Genomic DNA, 18883 nt, shown 5'->3' with positions numbered 1-18883 from the left:
TTCAGCAGGAGCGGATCTTGGTGTCTTCTTTGGGCGTGAACACCAACTTTGGGAGATACTGTTTCTCCGGATCAGGTATAATCCTCCCTGTTTCTTTTTGGTTCAGATCTGGTTCGATTATGGTTCAAGTAGGATCCTTGAATATTGTATTCTAAATTTAGGGAATACGATTCCCAGTTGGGAGAAGGTAGGAAAATTTTTGAAATTCGCCCACCCATTCCGTAACCTTTGTGGCGTTCATTAGATAGATCCTACCATTCTTTCAGAATCTTCAGCAAGAACCGAATTCTTCAGCAAGAATGGAGTAGAGGGCTGGTGAGCACGACTTCAGATTGCTTCTTCTTCCAAGAAGCAATATCAAGAACAATTCTTGATCACTCCCATAAGTGGAGATCGAACTGGGTAGGGGCGGCAAGAACAGGGAAGAACTCTGCACTTTTTTGTGTCTGTCTGGTGTCTATTGCATGTCCGCCCTGCTCTCTTATTTATAACCTTAAAGAGACAACCTCCTAATCTGATTAGGAGTTTCCTGATCCAAATCTTTATTTGGATCTGGACTCTTTAGGTGATTAGGTTAATCCCTTATCTTATTTGCAGTTTAAGGTCATCTTAATCCTAATCAAATTTGGAGTTTCCTGATCCAAATCTTTATTTGAATCTGGACTCTTTAAGTGGATAAGACTTATCCTCTTATCCTTATCTACTGATCCAAACCCAGATCTGTCCCTATTTAATTAATCTAATTAACCCAGTTCGATTTGGGCTTTAGGCCTATTAAGTTTATGTGCTCACTTAACCTCTTAACCTGTTGCCTAGTTGGTTCTCCTTGTATGGCGTGGGACCCAAACATTGATCTACACATCAGCCACATGGGTTCAGCCCAGCCTTTGTTACAAGGCCTAGCCGAATTCACTGTAGGAGACAGTGAACCCCTGAGTCCACCATGGGCTCTTAACGGGCCCAACATTTACACTAAATGGTCATTGGGTTCAGCCACCTTATGAAAACCCAAGGACTGTGGGCAGATGCAAGATTAGCTCATCAGATATTACCCTCAATGGTCTTACACTTAACCTCTCAGCCCATACTGATCAAACACTGCCTGACAAGAGAGGACCTCTCCCTCGGCTACAAGGAATAGTGCTGCACTCTCTACTCACATGGATCCTAGGAATTAAAACCTTTTGCAAACATTTTGAAACCATAATATATATGTATAAAATATATTTTGCAAAACAAATTTCAACGGTTGAAATCAACTGCCGGTAGTTTAGGTTTCCATAAGAGAGTGCATCCCCGATCATTCACTTTGTCCGACAAAGGGGCTGATCTCGTCACTATGATCACCCACTCAGATGAATTCTCAAATTGTCCCAACATACCTAGGTTTTGACCCCCTTTAAGTATCTCACTGATTGGCATATCAAAGACAGCCCGATCCGACACCTAGTTGTTAGACAGTTTATGTATGCCCTTAGCTTCAATCTGATTTGATGTACTTTTGTTATTTAGTGGAAATAAATAAAGTGCATGTTTGATTCATGTTGCTTGGTTTAATTCTGTGTAAAACCCTAAAACTGGACATTTATAGAGATTCATGTTAGTTTTAAATGTTCACAACCGTTAGATAAGTCTGGGGAGATTTATCCTGCCAAGGCTGATGCTGGTGTGCCACCAAGTGTTGGGATGGCCTGTCTCAGCCATCAGGGTAAGACCCGAAGCACATGCAGTATGGGATTACTTGAATCCTTGAACCAGACCAGATTTTCAGTCTTGCCCTGGACCTTGGAGATAGATGGGCAAAACTGGAAAGTTACACCTGACCCCTAGACTCGATTATGACACTTCACTAGGTGCTGGATCAGGCTGCCTTTGATATGCCAATCAGGGAGATCCTTAGCGGGGATCAAAACCTGGGTATGTTGGGGCAGTTTGAGAATTCATCTGAGTGGGTGGTCATAGTGACAGAATCAGCCACTTTGTCGGACAAAGGGTAATGATCGGGAATGCACTCTCTCTGATGGAAACCAAACTGCCGGCAGTTGATTTCAATCGTTGGAATTTTGTTTTGCAAAATTAATATACTTATATTATATGTACGGTTTCAAAATGTTTGCAAATGGTTTTAATTCCCGGGATCCATGTGAGAGGAGAGTGCGGCACTGTTCCTTGCAGCCGAGGGAGAGGTCCTCTCTTGTCGGACAGTGCTTGATCATTAAGGGCTGAGAGGTTAAGTGTAAGACCATTTAGGATAATACCTGATGGGCTAATCTTGCACCTGCCCACAGTCCCTGGGTTTTTATAAGATGGCTTGGCCCAGGGACCACTTAATGTAAGTGTTGGGCCCATAGGGTCCATATGATGGACTCAAGGGGTTCATTGAGTTTTTCAGTGAATTCGGCTGGGCCTTGTATTAAAGGCTGGGCCGAACCCATGTGGCTGGTGTGTAGATCAATGCTTGGGTCCCACGCCATACAAAGAAGCCCAACTGGGCAGCAGATTGGAATGTAATTAGACACTGAACACTTAATGGGCCAAAAAGCCCATTTCGAGGTGGGCTGATATGATCCATGGGGCGAATTTGAGATTGAAGTTAGTAAAAGGATTGGGCCTTTAGCTTTATCCACTCTTAGAGACCAAATTCAAGTTAGATTTGAATCTGGTAACCTCCTGATAAGATCAGGAGTAAGCTAACTCTATCTGCACAAAGGATTAAGATTATCCCCTATCCAAATACTGATTTGGATTGGGATAACTCCTGATTTAGGAGGTTTTTTAATCAAGAAGAAAGGAGGAGAAAAAAACAAAAAGAGAATTCGAACCAAGGAAAATCGCAAGAAAGGTTCTTGCGAATAGAGATCAGATTTCATGCTCTCCAGAAAAGGAGAAAAAGCAGTTCAGCTTTTTCGGTTTTGGTTCTCTCCTCCTGCCGCTGCCATCTGCCATTGCAAGATTGGATCTTTGCAGAAAAGAAAGTCAAGAAATCTGTTCTTGACATCAGTCTTGCAAGAAAGACTGAAAAGGTTACAGTTTTTAGTTCTTCTAGAGGATTCTTGTGAAGGATCCAGTGTGTAGGACGCACCCTGCTGGTTCTGTTCCATCCACAGCTGTGTCATCTTCAGCAGGAACAGATCTTAGAGCATTCTTTGGGCGTGAACACCAACTTTGGGAGATACTGCTTCTCCGGATCAGGTATATTCCTCCCATTTACCTTTTGGTACAGATCTGGTTTGATTATGGTTCAAGTAGGATCCTTGAATATTGTATTCTAAATTTAGGGAATATGATTCCTAGTGGGAGAAGGTAGGAAATTTTTTTGAAATTCGCCCACCCATTCCGCAACCTTTATGGCGTCCATTAGATGGATCCTACCATTCTTTCACTAGTGCAGTACCATAATCGAGTCTAGGGGTTAGGTGTAACATTCCAGTTTTGCCCATATATCTCCAAGGTCCAGGGCAATACTAGAATTTTGGTCCGGTTCAGGGTTTCAAGAAAACTCACACTGCATGTACCTCAGGTCTCACCCTGGTAGCTGAGACAAGCCACCCCACCAACTTGGTGATACATCAGTGTCAGCATTGGCAGGATAAATCCCCCCAGATCTATCCAATGGCTGTGAAGATTCTAAATTAACACGAGTCTCATTAAGTGTCCAATTTAAGGGTATTACACAGAAACACACCACAATTACATGAATCAATTATGTACTTTATTCATTTACAATTTCTGGTACTACTCTCATTCTCAGGCCTAGACCACAAATTTCCCATGTCGGGCTTTCGGGCTTGTTTAAGAATGAGCTCCCCTAAATGTAAACAGATAGTTTTAGGGAGGAATGCTTGTAAGGACGGTTTGAAATTTTGATATCAATGGAGACAATTCCCCATGCATGGCTGGGGAAATTTCGGGGATATTTTGCTTATTTTGCTAAAACATTTGTAAAATATAAAAAGTTCAGGAAATTTTCTAAAAAAATGGAGTTAGTCGTTAATAAACATTAAGGAATTGTTAGAAGTATCATTGAAATTTTAGGCTTAGAAACCATAGCAAACAACCATATAGAACAACAAGAGAAGATTAAGAGACTTAAATAGGTATTCTTCTAGCCAACTGAGGGGTCGCTCAGTTGGTACATTAGCTGGTTTGTCCCAGCAGAGGCGTGGATTTGATTCCTACTACCACCGACTTTGGGGGGGGGATATTTGTGTGGTGATGTGCTATTCAAATGGCCCCTATGGGGGATTTAGGTGTGCCACCAAATACCAAGAAAAGGTATTCTTCTCTATGTCTCTATTTTTGTCTATTCATCTTTTCATTATGTATGTCATTTACTTGTCATTTAGATTTTTTTTTTCTTTTTTTTTTCGTTACCATACATTTTGATTAGATTGGGATTCCTCTTTTTGTTTGCCTGTTTTCTTTTTCTTTTGATTTATAGTGACTTACTAAGTGAGAATCATATCAATATAGTAAACCAATCATCCAATCATTGAATACTCATTTGTTCATTTGAGAATTTTTTTTTAAAATTTAGATGATTTAATGAAATATTGAAAAATTTCTATTAATATTCTAAAGTTTTAAACCTTAAATGTATAGTTTATTAATGAAATCTGAAATATCACTGACATATGGATAAAATATCAGTTATATTAGAAAAAATGATTCTTGGAAAAATTTAGTATTGCAACCTGGAAAAATGGGGAGGTTTTGGGGAAATTTCACTAAATCTTGCCATTATTGTGACCCATGCTTGTAAAAAAACTCTAAAACAATTGTACATTAGGATGAAAAAACTCTTTCATCATTTTTTTTTGACAAGTACAAAACTCTTTCATCAATGTAATAAGGAAAAACTTAGGCCTACAAGATTTTAAGCTAAAAAATGTTAAGAAATCGTAAAAGGATCTACGGTAAAATATTTTTCTCTATATTTGTGTTTGTTTGATATTTAATATTTTTTTTCTTTTTTATTATTCACTATGAGGAGACAAGAAAAGTAGTTGAATGTCTAACAAGTGAAGTAAATATTATTCTACTTGTCCCTTGATAGTTGCAGGTAAAAGCAAAGCTACATCATATTCTATTTTGTGCCTGATAGTATGATTGTTCTAAAATGACATTTTTCTTTTTATTTCACATGTTATTGATTTAAGCTTTGTAATTGTATTAGTGTAATCTTGAGGTTTTCTGTTTTATAGATATCAAACAATTGATTTTCGAGTGCCACCACCGCTAAGAAGTTTTGGCAATATTGACACAACCAATGAGTGAGTTTTTGTTTTTATTATGTGTTGTTTTAGTTCATTTGTATGCATCTGTTTGTTATGATGGAAATGCATTTTGGCGGTTGATCATTTTGACACTGTGTTTTTATTGGAAATGAGAGGATAATAGCAAAAAATAGAAAAGAGAAAGTGAAAAACAATTATTGATCAAAAAAAAAAAAAAGAAAGTGAAAAACAAGAACTGGTGGAAGCAGCAGTATAATTTTGACTTAATATGGAACTAGACTTCATCATTTTCATCCAAGCCTTTTCCAAAGTCCCAACTCCCAACTATATGTGGTTGGCTGAATGAATCCTATTTTTTCATTCTGTTCTCTTAACTGCCATATTAACTAGAATGTGATAACAAAACAAAATTACATCGACCTAATAATGTGGGGACAAAGTCTAAGAAAGGGGTAGCAATCCCTTTCTTTTCTTGTTCATGTGACTTCATGATGGGCCGGCTATAGTGGTTTTCACAAATCCATGTGAAGCTATCTCAATTACATGGGCCTAAAAAGTTGCCTTCAGCTACTTTCCCTTTATCTTGGGTAGAAGCAAGATGGTGTTATGAAAGAAAGGAAGGGTCATTAGTCACGTGCTCAGAATCTCTTGAGTCAATAACCCATGAGTTGGAGGAACAAGACTGTATAGCACTCACGACAGACACAATACATGTCTTGGCAAAAGATGAGGAAGCAACAGAGGACCATTTTAGTCGAGCCATAGCTCGATTGAGGATGTCTACCTCTTTAGCTTTGAAGTTAGGGAAGCTTTTAGGAGCATTGATGGTCTGTTCCATATGAGGAGAAGCACAAGAATTAGCAATCTTAGTCACACCATCAACCATATTTGAACTTACATTCTCAATCCTTTTTCCACTATTTTTCTTCTTGAGTTTGGTAGGTATAAGCTCTAGGTGCAAGTTCCAATAGGTGCCTTTAGTATGTTTAGGTTTCTTGTAGTACTCATAGATAACGTCTTTCTTCCCATTGTTGGCCTTCGGCTTTATCCTGACATTAGAATAATGATCAACCTGTGGCTCTATAGATTGAACCTGTCTTATACTCTCCTCACTACTCATCCTAGAATAAGCTTGAGACAAAGTCACCTCATCCTTTGCCAAAACATTCTGCCTCAATATCATACTCTGGGTTGAGCTCGGTGAGGAATTCAAAGACCCGGTTTCTCTCCACCAACTTCCTATGTGTTTTTGCATCCTTTGTACAACCCCAAACCAAAGTTTCCATCAATCAATCTCCTGCCACAGAGATTTCCAATGGAGAAGTAGACGGCTAAGGGCTTCTCCCCTTGTCTTAGATTATTCACATCATTCTTCAATTTGTAGGCCCAGGTAACATTTAGCTTTTGGGAATAGGTCTCTATGATGCTATCCAACAATTCCTTTGCAGTTTCCATCCACAAGTAGTGCTGATTAATATGTGGCTGCATAGAGTTCACTAACCAACCCACTACTGTGTAGTTTTCCTGCATACACCTTTCATAGGTAGGGTCATCCTCCTTCAGTTTCTTCTTGCTCCTAGTAATGTATCCCCATTTCCCTCTACTATACACATTTATTTTAATTGATTAAGACCAGGCTAAATAATTGATTCCATCCAACTTCACAGTGGTCACTGCCCCTAATAGAGTCTTCACAAGCCCCCCTAATAGGAAGAAGATGGAAGAAAGGGAAGAAAAAGAAGAGAGAGTTCTAAACCTCTCTTCAATCCCCAATGATCTCTTTTATTCTTTTATTGTAAAAAATTGAAGACAATTGCATGAGTGCCCTTAGTAGGGCATCCATCACTAAAGACAGCAATAAAAAACAATAAAGAAAAACAGGCCCAAAACTATGGCCCACTACCTACTGACACAAGTCGTAAACATAACTTAAAGAAAAATAAAGAAACAAAGGCCCATTCTCACTACTAAAATGAAACCATATGGTTATTATATTCAGCTGCACTTGGTGAAGGAGGTTCGGTTAGGGAAGAAGTAATGACAGCAGTTTATGGGGTGCAGAAAGCTAAAGAAATGGGAGTGGAAAGGCTGGTTGTTGAAGGTGATTCCAAATTGGTGATCTGTTGTCCAGCAAAGGATGAGAGTGCAGCATGGAACTTTAGAAATAAAGTCAAAATTTAAATGGTATTCAACTGACATGCTGGTTGAAATTAATTGGTACAAAAGTCAGCCAACATTAATTTTCTGTTTGCATTATTGGGAAGGGGTGAGATGGTAGGGACCATATGCTCACACTAATTTCTGTTTGTAATTCACAACTCTTGTTGTACTTGCTATTTATTTATTGAATGAATTCTTCTTTGCTACTGATCAAGAAAGAAACAAAAAAAAAGCTAACCCGATTTAATAAACTAGAAAATAAATTAAATAAAATAACCTAAAAATTATGAAATTTTTATCACTTGAAGAATATGAAGAAATTTACTGATAAAAAAGGAATATGAGGAAACTTGATTTCTTCTTCCATGGTTTGTTTCCTTGCTTCCACACCTGAACCATTGAGGCTGATGTTTTCACTAGACATACAGGGGTTGGAGGGAGACTGGCAGATGGTAGTTAATTGGATTAGGGGTGAGGAGGGGACTCGATAGCCTTGTCACCAAATTTGAGGGGTTAGACTTCTTGCAATTAGTGTGAAAATCTTTTTCTCTTGATTATGAAGATCAACCAATGCTCTCAGTCTTGCCATATCAGGTGTGACTTGATAGTTTGAAGTGAGTAGGAAGTTTCTCTCGGTTATGTCATATGGATTGCATATTTGGGTTCTTTAGCTTTCAGGTTGTATGACTTTATCTTGATACCACAAACCCACCATTGGAAGGTTCATGGGCAAGTAAACTTATGGGCCAGAACTATTTGTTTGAGAAAGGACATTTCATTTTTTCCTCATGAATTGTTTGTGATCTAAGATGGTCAAATATATTAGGCATTTCAATTCATATGTAACCTCTACAGGGTTTCTGTTTGTGTGTTACTTCTCACTGAAAATAAACTTCTAAGTAATTTTTCATGATTATGTTACTACTTTTAAGTTTAGTTTAGCAAAATATCTGAACTTGTTCAGGTTATTTCTTCCTAACTTATTATTTTTCATAGGCTGAAAGATAGATGGAAGGAGATATGTGCATTTCAAGTTTTTCCATCTAAGAATCAAACGTCCTTTCAAGTTTTTGATCTTGTTGATGATTACATCCAAGAAGAGATCAGAAAGCCAATTGAACAGACTACTTGTACAGTAAGTACCTTTTTTTTGATAAGTAACAATGAAGTTTATCAAGTATAGATGGCAAGCAATATAGACAATGTTTTCATACTTGAAGGGCATAGTCTCTTATCTTCCCCTTATGATTTCACATTACAACTTATTATCCAAGTAGAAGTAGAAAGAAACAAGATAGAAGAGAAGAGGAGGGAAGAGAAGAGACTGTTTGGAGGTTCTAGAAATTGAGGCGGGCAATGCCTGTTCTTATTTATATTAGGGCAACAGAATAATAAAATGTAAATAACAGAATAACCACACAGCCCCTCAAGTTGGGTCATAAATGTCAATCACACCCAACTTATTAGTTGTTACATAACTCATTTTGTTGTTTACAGTTTATGCTCTTTGTGAGTACATCAGCAAGTTGCTCATTGGAATTAACATATAGAGTAAACACTTTTTCTCAAGTTTTTCTCTGATGAAGTACTTATTAACTTCAATGTGCTTGGTTTGGTCATGGAGGATTGGGTTGGCAGCTATGTTGATGGCTGCTTTATTGTTACTAGTAAGTGACATGGGGACTGTTTATTGCAAATGCAACTCTCTTAACAGGTTCTGTATCCATAACACTTTTGCAACTCCATGTGCTGGGGCCCTATGTTCCTGCTTCAGGATTTGATTTGGCCACTACACTTTGTTTCTTGCTATTTCATGTAACTAGATTAGCTCTCATAAAGGTGTGGTTTCTACTAGTGGACTTCTATCATCAATAAATCCAACCCAATTAGCTTATGCTTAACACCAATAAATGTATTAGTTGGCTTTGCTCCCAACTTACTTATATCCTTGAAAGGATCTAGTGCATATTTCCTCTAAGAAGAAAGATGCCTTTTTATGAATGGGCAACCTCAATTCCAAGGGAATAGCAAATGGAGTTAAATCATTCATTTCAATCTGTGTGGCTAGGTCTTTCAATCTTTTTATCAGTCCTAGTCCCTAGTGATAATGATATCATCTATTAGACAATATATGCCCTTAGCTCCAATCAGATTGATGTATACTGAGTTTTATGTATTAATTAAATCTGATGAAGGGAAATTTGGCCCGACCTCGCAGTTACCCAACACGTGGCAGAAACAAGCAACTCGGGACAGTAGAGCGCCTGAAGCAAGCACCAAAAGCAAAATCCAAACTCGCTACTGAGCCCGAACTCCAGACCGCCATACTAGGAGCCCGAGCTCCCCACCAAGGGCCCGAGCTCCCCGCCAGGAGCCCGAGCTCCCTACCAAGAGTTCGAGCTCCCTACTGGGAGTCCGAGCTCCCTGTTAAGAGCCCGAGCTCCCCACTAGGAGTCCGAGCTCGCTGAAGAACCCGAGCTCCCTGCCGAGCCCGAGCTCCCTACTGGGAGTCCGAGCTCCCTGTTAAGAGCCCGAGCCCCCCGCCAAGAGCCCGAGCTCCCTACTGGGAGTCCGAGCTCCCTGTTAAGAGCCCGAGCTCCCCGCCAAGAGCCCGAGCTCCCTACCAAGAGTCCGAGCCCCCCGCCAAGAGCCCGAGCTCCCTACTGGGAGTCCGAGCTCCCTGTTAAGAGCCCGAGCTCCCTACCAAGAGTCCGAGCTCCCTATTAAGAACTCGGAGCTCCCTACGGAGAACCCGAGTTCCCTGCAAGGAGCACGAACTGTACTGGGCCCCAAGCTTCACAAAGCTGACCCGAGCTGGCCCAAGGCAGCTCGGGACGCTCCAAACCGAACTCGAGACACCTCGCTCGCCACTCCAACACTTCGCTTCCGAAACACCAGGCTGACCAAACGTACCCGACACCAAGGACGTCCGTATCCAAGGGCGATGCACCTGACTGATTTGGGATCTGACGCCTGACAGCCGCCCTTCAAATGGCTTCCTGCCACCGCCACCTGCAACCGTCATCACCAGCCGCAGGGACGGCTCCGACAAAAGGAACAGTGGCGGTTCTGTTCAGCCAGAGGAAATGACATCCGAATTGGCAGGAGTTCAGAAGTAATCATGCCCGATCTGACGGAAGCCTGGAAGTGAGTGCGCGAGGTGGTTATAAAAGGCTCCTACCCACCAGGAACGAGGTATGCTAACTTTGCGCTATCTGGTTTATCTTGCCTTTGAAGTATTCTAACTTGAGCTTCAGAGCCTTTACGCCGGGTTCTCCTTGGAGCTTCTCTTCTCCTTCTGTTTCAGGTCCCTGTTACTCAGTTCAGAGGCAAGATCATTGACAGCTAAGATCGGCCAGATTGTGCTTCATCAAAATCAATTCATTATTGTTTTGTGTTTTGATTGGTGTGTTTCTTTGAATTACCCCTTAAATTAGACATTAATGAGACTTGTGCTAGTTTAGAATGAAAGAATGGTAGGATCCATCTAATGGACGCCATAAAGGTTGCGGAATGGGTGGGCGAATTTCAAAAAAATTTCCTACCTTCTCCCACTAGGAATCATATTCCCTAAATTTAGAATACAATATTCAAGGATCCTACTTGAACCATAATCAAACCAGATCTGTACCAAAAGGTAAATGGGAGGAATATACCTGATCCGGAGAAGCAGTATCTCCCAAAGTTGGTGTTCACGCCCAAAGAATGCTCCAAGATCTGTTCCTGCTGAAGATGACACAGCTGTGGATGGAACAGAACCAGCAGGGTGCGTCCTACACACTGGATCCTTTACAAGAATCCTCTGGAAGAACTAAACACTGTAACCTTTTCAGTCTTTCTTGCAAGACTGATGTCAAGAACAGATTTCTTGACTTTCTTTTCTGCAAAGATCCAATCTTGCAATGGCAGATGGCGGCGGCAGGAGGAGAGAACCAAAACCGAAAAAGCTGAACTGCTTTTTCTCCTTTTCTGGAGAGTATGAAATCTGATCTCTATTCGCAGGAACCTTTCTTGGGATTTTCCTTGGTTCGAATTCTCTTGTTTTTCTCCTCCTTTCTTCTTGATTAAGAAACCTCCTAAATCAGGAGTTATCCCAATCCAAATCAGTATTTGGATAGGGGATAATCTTAATCCTTTGTGCAGATAGAGTTAGCTTACTCCTGATCTTATCAGGAGGTTACCAGATTCAAATCTAACTTGAATTTGGTCTCTAAGAGTGGATAAGGCTAAAGGCCCAATCCTTTTACTAACTTCAATCTCAAATTCGCCCCATGGATGGGTGATCATATCAGCCCACCTCGAAATGGGCTTTTTGGCCCATTAAGTGTTCAGTGTCTAATCACATTCCAATCTGCTGCCCAGTTGGGCTTCTTTGTATGGCGTGGGACCCAAGCATTGATCTACACACCAGCCACATGGGTTCGGCCCAGCCTTTAATACAAGGCCCAGCCGAATTCACTGAAAAACTCAATGAACCCCTTGAGTCCATCATATGGACCCTATGGGCCCAACACTTACATTAAGTGGTCCCTGGGCCAAGCCATCTTATAAAAACCCAGGGACTGTGGGCAGGTGCAAGATTAGCCCATCAGGTATTATCCTAAATGGTCTTACACTTAACCTCTCAGCCCTTAATGATCAAGCACTGTTCGACAAGAGAGGACCTCTCCCTCGGCTGCAAGGAACAGTGCCGCACTCTCCTCTCACATGGATCTCGGGAATTAAAACCATTTGCAAACATTTTGAAACCGTACATATAATATAAGTATATTAATTTTGCAAAACAAAATTCCAACGATTGAAATCAACTGCCGGCAGTTTGGTTTCCATCAGAGAGAGTGCATTCCCGATCATTACCCTTTGTCCGACAAAGTGGCTGATTCTGTCACTATGACCACCCACTCAGATGAATTCTCAAACTGCCCCAACATACCTAGGTTTTGATCCCCGCTAAGGATCTCCCTGATTGGCATATCAAAGGCAGCCTGATCCAGCACCTAGTGAAGTGTCATAATTGAGTCTAGGGGTCAGGTGTAACTTTCCAGTTTTGCCCATCTATCTCCAAGGTCCAGGGCAAGACTGGAAATCTGGTCCGGTTCAAGTAATCCCATACTGCATGTGCTTCGGGTCTTACCCTGATGGCTGAGACAGGCCATCCCAACACTTGGTGGCACACCAGCATCAGCCTTGGCAGGATAAATCTCCCCAGACTTATCCAACGGCTGTGAACATTTATAACTAACATGAATCTCTATAAATGTCCAGTTTTAGGGTTTTACACAGAATTAAACCAAACAACATGAATCAAACATGCACTTTATTTATTTCCACTAAATAACAAAAGTACATCAAATCAGATTGAAGCTAAGGGCATACATAAACTGTCTAACAGCTCCCACTTGCACTTAGGTCCAATCTGGTACAAGCCGGAGTCCCATACTTTCCACGTGTTTCTCAAACACCTTCTGTGTCAGTGGCTTAGTCAATGGGTCTGCCACATTATCCGCTGATGCTACCTTCTGAATTAGGACGTCCCCTCTACCAACGATCTCCCGTAGTACATGGTACTTTCTCTCGATGTGCTTTGACTTCGAGTTAGCCCGAGGCTCTTTAGCCTCGGCGATCGCTCCATTGTTGTCACCCAACAACGGGATGGGTGATGTGCTGGATGGAATCGCTCCCAATTCGTGTATGAACTTCTTCATCCACACGGCTTCCTTGGCAGCTTCACTTGCGGCAATGTACTCGGCCTCGGTTGTGGAGTCTGCAGTGGACCCCTGTTTGCTGCTTTTCCAGCAAACAGCACACGATCCTATCGTGAAAACATACCCAGATGTAGACTTTCTGTCATCCTGATCCGACTGGAAATCGGCATCAGTATACCCTAGAACTTGCAGTGAACTACCATCGAATACTAGACAAAACTCTTTTGTCCTTCGAAGGTATTTGAGTATGTTCTTCACAGCAGTCCAATGCTCCTGCCTTGGGTTTGCCTGGAATCTGCTTACCACCCTCACCGCCTGAGCTATGTCCGGGCGAGTGCACAGCATGGCATACATGATGCTCCCTACGGCTGAGGCATAGGGAACGTCTCTCATGCTCTCAATCTCCTCAGAAGTCTTGGGAGACATCTTCTTGGAGAGAGTGACTCCGTGCCTGAAAGGAACGTTTCCTTTCTTGGAGTTTTCCATGCTGTATCTTTTGACAATTTTGTCAATATAAGCAGCCTGGGATAATCCAATTATCCGCTTCGATCTATCTCTATAGAGTCGAAGACCTAGTATGTATGAAGCTTCTCCAAGATCTTTCATGGAGAACTGCTGTGATAGCCATACCTTGACCGAAGTCAACATTCCTACATCATTCCCAATGAGTAGGATATCGTCCACGTACAAGACCAAAAAGGTGATCTTATCCCCACTGGATTTCTTGTAAACACAGGGGCTCATCCGGATTCTGCTCAAAGTCAAACGTTTTGACTGCAGAATCAAAACGGGTGTTCCAACTCCTAGAAGCCTGCTTAAGTCCATATATGGATCTATTAAGTTTACATACCATGTGTTCCTGACCAGCAGCAATGAAGCCTTGCGGCTGCTGCATGTAGATATCTTCACTAAGATCTCCATTCAGGAACGCTGTTTTGACATCCATTTGCCAAATCTCGTAGTCATGGTACGCTGCTACAGCTAGCAGGATCCTAATGGATTTAAGCATGGCCACGGGCGAAAAGGTTTCCTCATAGTCGATGCCTTATTTCTGAGTATACCCTTTCGCCACCAATCGTGCTTTAAAGGTCTCAATCCTGCCATCGGGGCCCTACTTCCTCTTGTAGATCCATTTGCAACTAATTGCTTTTACCCCGGAGGGCGGATCCACTAGAGTCCAGACTCCGTTGGTCTCCATTGAGTCCATCTCAGCTCTCATGGCCTCCACCCACTTCTGGGAGTCTATGTCTAACATAGCTTCCGCATAAGTCACGGGATCCTCTTCACTAGTCAAGGCTTCCACCAGGTAACTGTCCTGGTCATAGCCATATCGGACTGGTGGTCTGGATACCCGGGTGGTTCTTCTAGGTTGGTCATTACCTGGATTTTGTGGGACATCTCCCACTGCTCCTGAGCTCTTCTCATCAAGAACTATTTCCTGACGATGAGTGTCCAGGATGTAATCGGATTCTAAGAATCTGGCGTTTCGACTGCAGAACACTTTCTGCTCACTTGGGTCATAGAATAGATAACCCACCGAATCCTTTGGGTAGCCTATAAACAGGCAACGGCTGGTTTTAGATTCCAACTTGTCCGCACTTGTTCTTTTAACGTGTGCAGGACAACCCCAAATCTTCAAGTGTCTCACACTTGGCTTCCTTCCGGTCCAAAGTTCATATGGAGTTTTCGGAAGTGATTTGGTTGGAACCCGATTCAGCACGTAGATAGCAGTCTCTAATGCGTATCCCCAAAAGGATGTGGGTAATTGTGAGTGTACGAGAAGCGACCGGACCATGTCCAACAAGGTCCTATTCCTCCTCTCTGAAACACCGTTGAGTTGAGGTGTAGCAGGAGGAGCTAGTTGTGACCCTATCCCACTGGCTTTTAAGTAGTCCCTGAATTCGTTAGAGAGATACTCGCCACCTCGATCTGATCGAAGGGCCTTAATTTCTCTCCCTAACTGTTTCTCGACTTCCTGTCTGAACTCTTTGAACTTTTCAAATGATTCAGACTTATGTCTCATTAGGTACACGTAACCATATCGTGAAAAATCATCTGTGAAAGTGATGAAGTACACGTGTTGATTCCGTGTCCTAACACTCAGGGGACCACATACATCAGTATGTATCAGGTCAAGTGTGCCTTCAGATCTTTCAGGCTTACCGTCAAATGGCCGCTTAGACATTTTACCTTGAAGGCAAGGTTCACAAGTGGGAAGATTTTCTACAGTTAGAAAATCCAAAGGACCATCCTTTACCAGCCTTGTGATTCGGTCAATACTGATATGGCCAAGTCGGTAATGCCAGAGGCACGTGGGACTTACTGTATCACGATTCCTTTTCTTGGGATTTCTGACCGACGTAGTTTCGGTTAAGTTAGTTTCCAGAGAAGGATGTAGAACATAGAGACCGTTCTCTAGTTCCCCGCATGCGATGAATTTATTATTCCGTTTAACAGTAATCATATTACTAAAATAAACAGTATATCCATCAGCACACAGTTTTGAAACAGAAATTAAATTTCTTCTCAAGTTCTGTACATAAAGACAATCTTTAAGCACAAGTATTCCTTCTTTAAAAACTAATTCTACGGTTCCTATTGCCGCAGCTGCAACACTTGCAGTCGTTCCCAAGAACAATGTCACTTCACCTTCACTCAACCTTCTGCTAACTTTGAACCCCTGTAGTGAGTTACACGCATGAAATCTGATCTCTATTCGCAGGAACCTTTCTTGCGATTTTCCTTGGTTCGAATTCTCTTGTTTTTCTCCTCCTTTCTTCTTGATTAAGAAACCTCCTAAATCAGGAGTTATCCCAATCCAAATCAGTATTTGGATAGGGGATAATCTTAATCCTTTGTGCAGATAGAGTTAGCTTACTCCTGATCTTATCAGGAGGTTACCAGATTCAAATCTAACTTGAATTTGGTCTCTAAGAGTGGATAAGGCTAAAGGCCCAATCCTTTTACTAACTTCAATCTCAAATTCGCCCCATGGATGGGTGATCATATCAACCCACCTCGAAATGGGCTTTTTGGCCCATTAAGTGTTCAGTGTCTAATCACATTCCAATTTGCTGCCCAGTTGGGATTCTTTGTATGACGTGGGATCCAAGCATTGATCTACACACCAGCCACATGGGTTCGGCCCAGCCTTTAATACAAGGCCCAGCCGAATTCACTGAAAAACTCAATGAACCCCTTGAGTCCATCATATGGACCCTATGGGCCCAACACTTACATTAAGTGGTCCCTGGGCCAAGCCATCTTATAAAAACCCAGGGACTGTGGGCAGGTGCTAGATTAGCCCATCAGGTATTATCCTAAATGGTCTTACACTTAACCTCTCAGCCCTTAATGATCAAGCACTGTCCGACAAGAGAGGACCTCTCCCTCGGCTGCAAGGAACAGTGCCGCACTCTCCTCTCACATGGATCCCGGGAATTAGACCCATTTGCAAACATTTTGAAACCGTACATATAATATAAGTATATTAATTTTGCAAAACAAAATTCCAACGATTGAAATCAACTGCCGGCAGTTTGGTTTCCATCAGAGAGAGTGCATTCCCGATCATTACCCTTTGTCCGACAAAGTGGCTGATTCTGTCACTATGACCACCCACTCAGATGAATTCTCAAATTGCCCCAACATACCCAGGTTTTGATCCCCGCTAAGGATCTCCCTGATTGGCATATCAAAGGCAGCCTAATCCAGCACCTAGTGAAGTGTCATAATCGAGTCTAGGGGTCAGGTGTAACTTTCCAGTTTTGCCCATCTATCTCCAAGGTCTAGGGCAAGACTGGAAATCTGGTCCGGTTCAAGGATTCAAGTAATCCCATACTGCATGTGCTTCGGGTCTTACCCTGATGGCTGAGACAGGCCATCCCAACACTTGGTGGCACACCAGCATCAGCCTTGGCAGGATAAATCTCCCCAGACTTATCCAACGGCTGTGAACATTTAAAACTAACATGAATCTCTATAAATGTCCAGTTTTAGGGTTTTACACAGAATTAAACCAAACAACATGAATCAAACATGCTCTTTATTTATTTCCACTAAATAACAAAAGTACATCAAATCAGATTGAAGCTAAGGGCATACATAAACTGTCTAACATAGAAAGTTCTCAGCCATTGTAAAAAATTGGGGTGTTTTATCCTGATAAGGTTGACATTGGTGTACTGTTGAAATGGTGGAGCTACTTGTCTCAGTTGTTGGGGTTAGACTAAGTACATTCAATGGGTGTTTGTATGTGTTAGAGCTAGCCGAATAAGGGTAGATTAGTCTTTTTTTTCTGTTAAGTTATGTGCTTATGTGGCAGTTTTAATAGAGACTTCCTGTCCCATACTTAAGTGGGGGGCAGTTTAGTCTTTGTACAACTAAGTAGAGGCTAATCCATATTAGAGACGACTGATAGGGTTTATGCTATCAGATTCGACAGTTCTTCTTCTTCTTTCTCCCTTACTCTCTATCGGTTCGAACTACTTAAACAGAGCTATCAAAACATGGTATCAGAGCCTTAAACGAGGGAGAAGAAGGCTACGACTTCAAGATTTCCATCCTATGACTTCAAGTTGTCTCTCTTTTTTTTCTCTTCTTCTCTGGGCTGCGAATCTGAGGTACACAATCTGATAGCTGTGGCATCTGTTATTTATTTTTTGTTTTAGGACTGCCCCAATCCCTATTACAAGTATTAGGAAGGTGCGGCAACCCTTGGATATCAGCCTATTACTGCTGTCAGCATGTGTGACAACCCTGGTCGTGTGGTGTTTACCCTCTACTGAACAATTTCAAGAGGGTTTGTGAATACTGCTGTCAGCATGTATGACAACCCTGGTCGTGTGGTGTTTACCCTCTACTGAACAATTTCAAGAGGGTTTGTGTGTGGTTGCTCGAGTGTTGTGTTGTTGTAATGGTGACTACTATTTCTGGGTTGTTAGTAGTGGTGTGAACAGAAAAAATTTGTGCTGAAAGAAGTGGCCGAATACCTCAGCCTAGTAGCTTTCATCAATGTTCTAATTTGGATGGTAGCCAAATCTGGTCAAAACATCCAGTTCTTAACCTTAATGTTAGTCTACATCAAGTTGTTGGTTGTGACTAGTTGTGAGATTGTTATCAGTGTGCTGTAGTGTTGCCTTGACAGCAGTATTTGGTTAGTGACTGAGAGTTCAGCATTAGAGATAGCAGTGGGGGACATAATGGCTGCAACGGGAGATGGTTCTAGTGATTAGAAACCGAGTGTGATGATCCCCTCCGACTATTTGGGTGTGCAGATAACCTCCATTAAACTTAATGGTGAGAATTATGTGCCATGGGCCAAGTCAGTGGAAGTTTTCCTCAAGGCAAAGAGGAAAGTGAAACACGTGAAGGAAGATAAACCATCAGCCGACTCTCTAGGGTTTGATGACTGGGAACAGGAAGATGCCCAAATTATGACATGGTTATGGAATAGTACGGAACCCAAAATAAGTGCCAACTTTATGTTCTTAGATACAGTTAAGGACATATGGGAACATGCCAAGAAGCTTTATTCTGGGCAGGAAAATACTACAAGGGTATATCATCTCTATCAGGAGATGATAAGGTTCAGCAACAGAGGGAACAACTAGATGTCACTAGGTTCTTAGTGGGGTTGAAATCAGAATATGGACCAGTTAGGGTCGAAATATTGGGAGGCTCTACTCTTCTTACACTTGAGGAAGTTTTTGCACAGCTTCGTAGGATTTCTTTGGGATCTACAGAGAATCCCACACAGTCTGACAGATCAGCATTTGTGAT

The 18883-nt window shown here is 41.8% G+C and overlaps 1 protein-coding gene across 2 annotated transcripts in view; it reads left to right on the top strand.

Moving 5' to 3' along the window:
- The window catches only part of LOC104590570 (uncharacterized), a 95442-nt gene that overhangs the window by 48560 nt on the left and 27999 nt on the right, over positions 1-18883 (top strand). For both annotated transcript variants that reach the window (XM_088896660.1, XM_088896659.1), the window contains exons 9-10: positions 5205-5273; positions 8394-8532. In XM_088896660.1, the coding sequence (XP_088752786.1) occupies positions 5205-5273; positions 8394-8532 (208 nt within the window). The remainder of the gene's footprint in view (positions 1-5204; positions 5274-8393; positions 8533-18883) is intronic.

Source organism: Nelumbo nucifera, chromosome 1, assembly GCF_055504915.1.
Source record: "Nelumbo nucifera cultivar China Antique chromosome 1, China Antique-T2T, whole genome shotgun sequence".
In the NCBI taxonomy this organism is placed as follows: domain Eukaryota; kingdom Viridiplantae; phylum Streptophyta; class Magnoliopsida; order Proteales; family Nelumbonaceae; genus Nelumbo; species Nelumbo nucifera.
The sequence above is the reverse complement of the archived record's forward strand: the minus strand, read 5'-3'. Positions and strand labels throughout refer to the sequence as shown.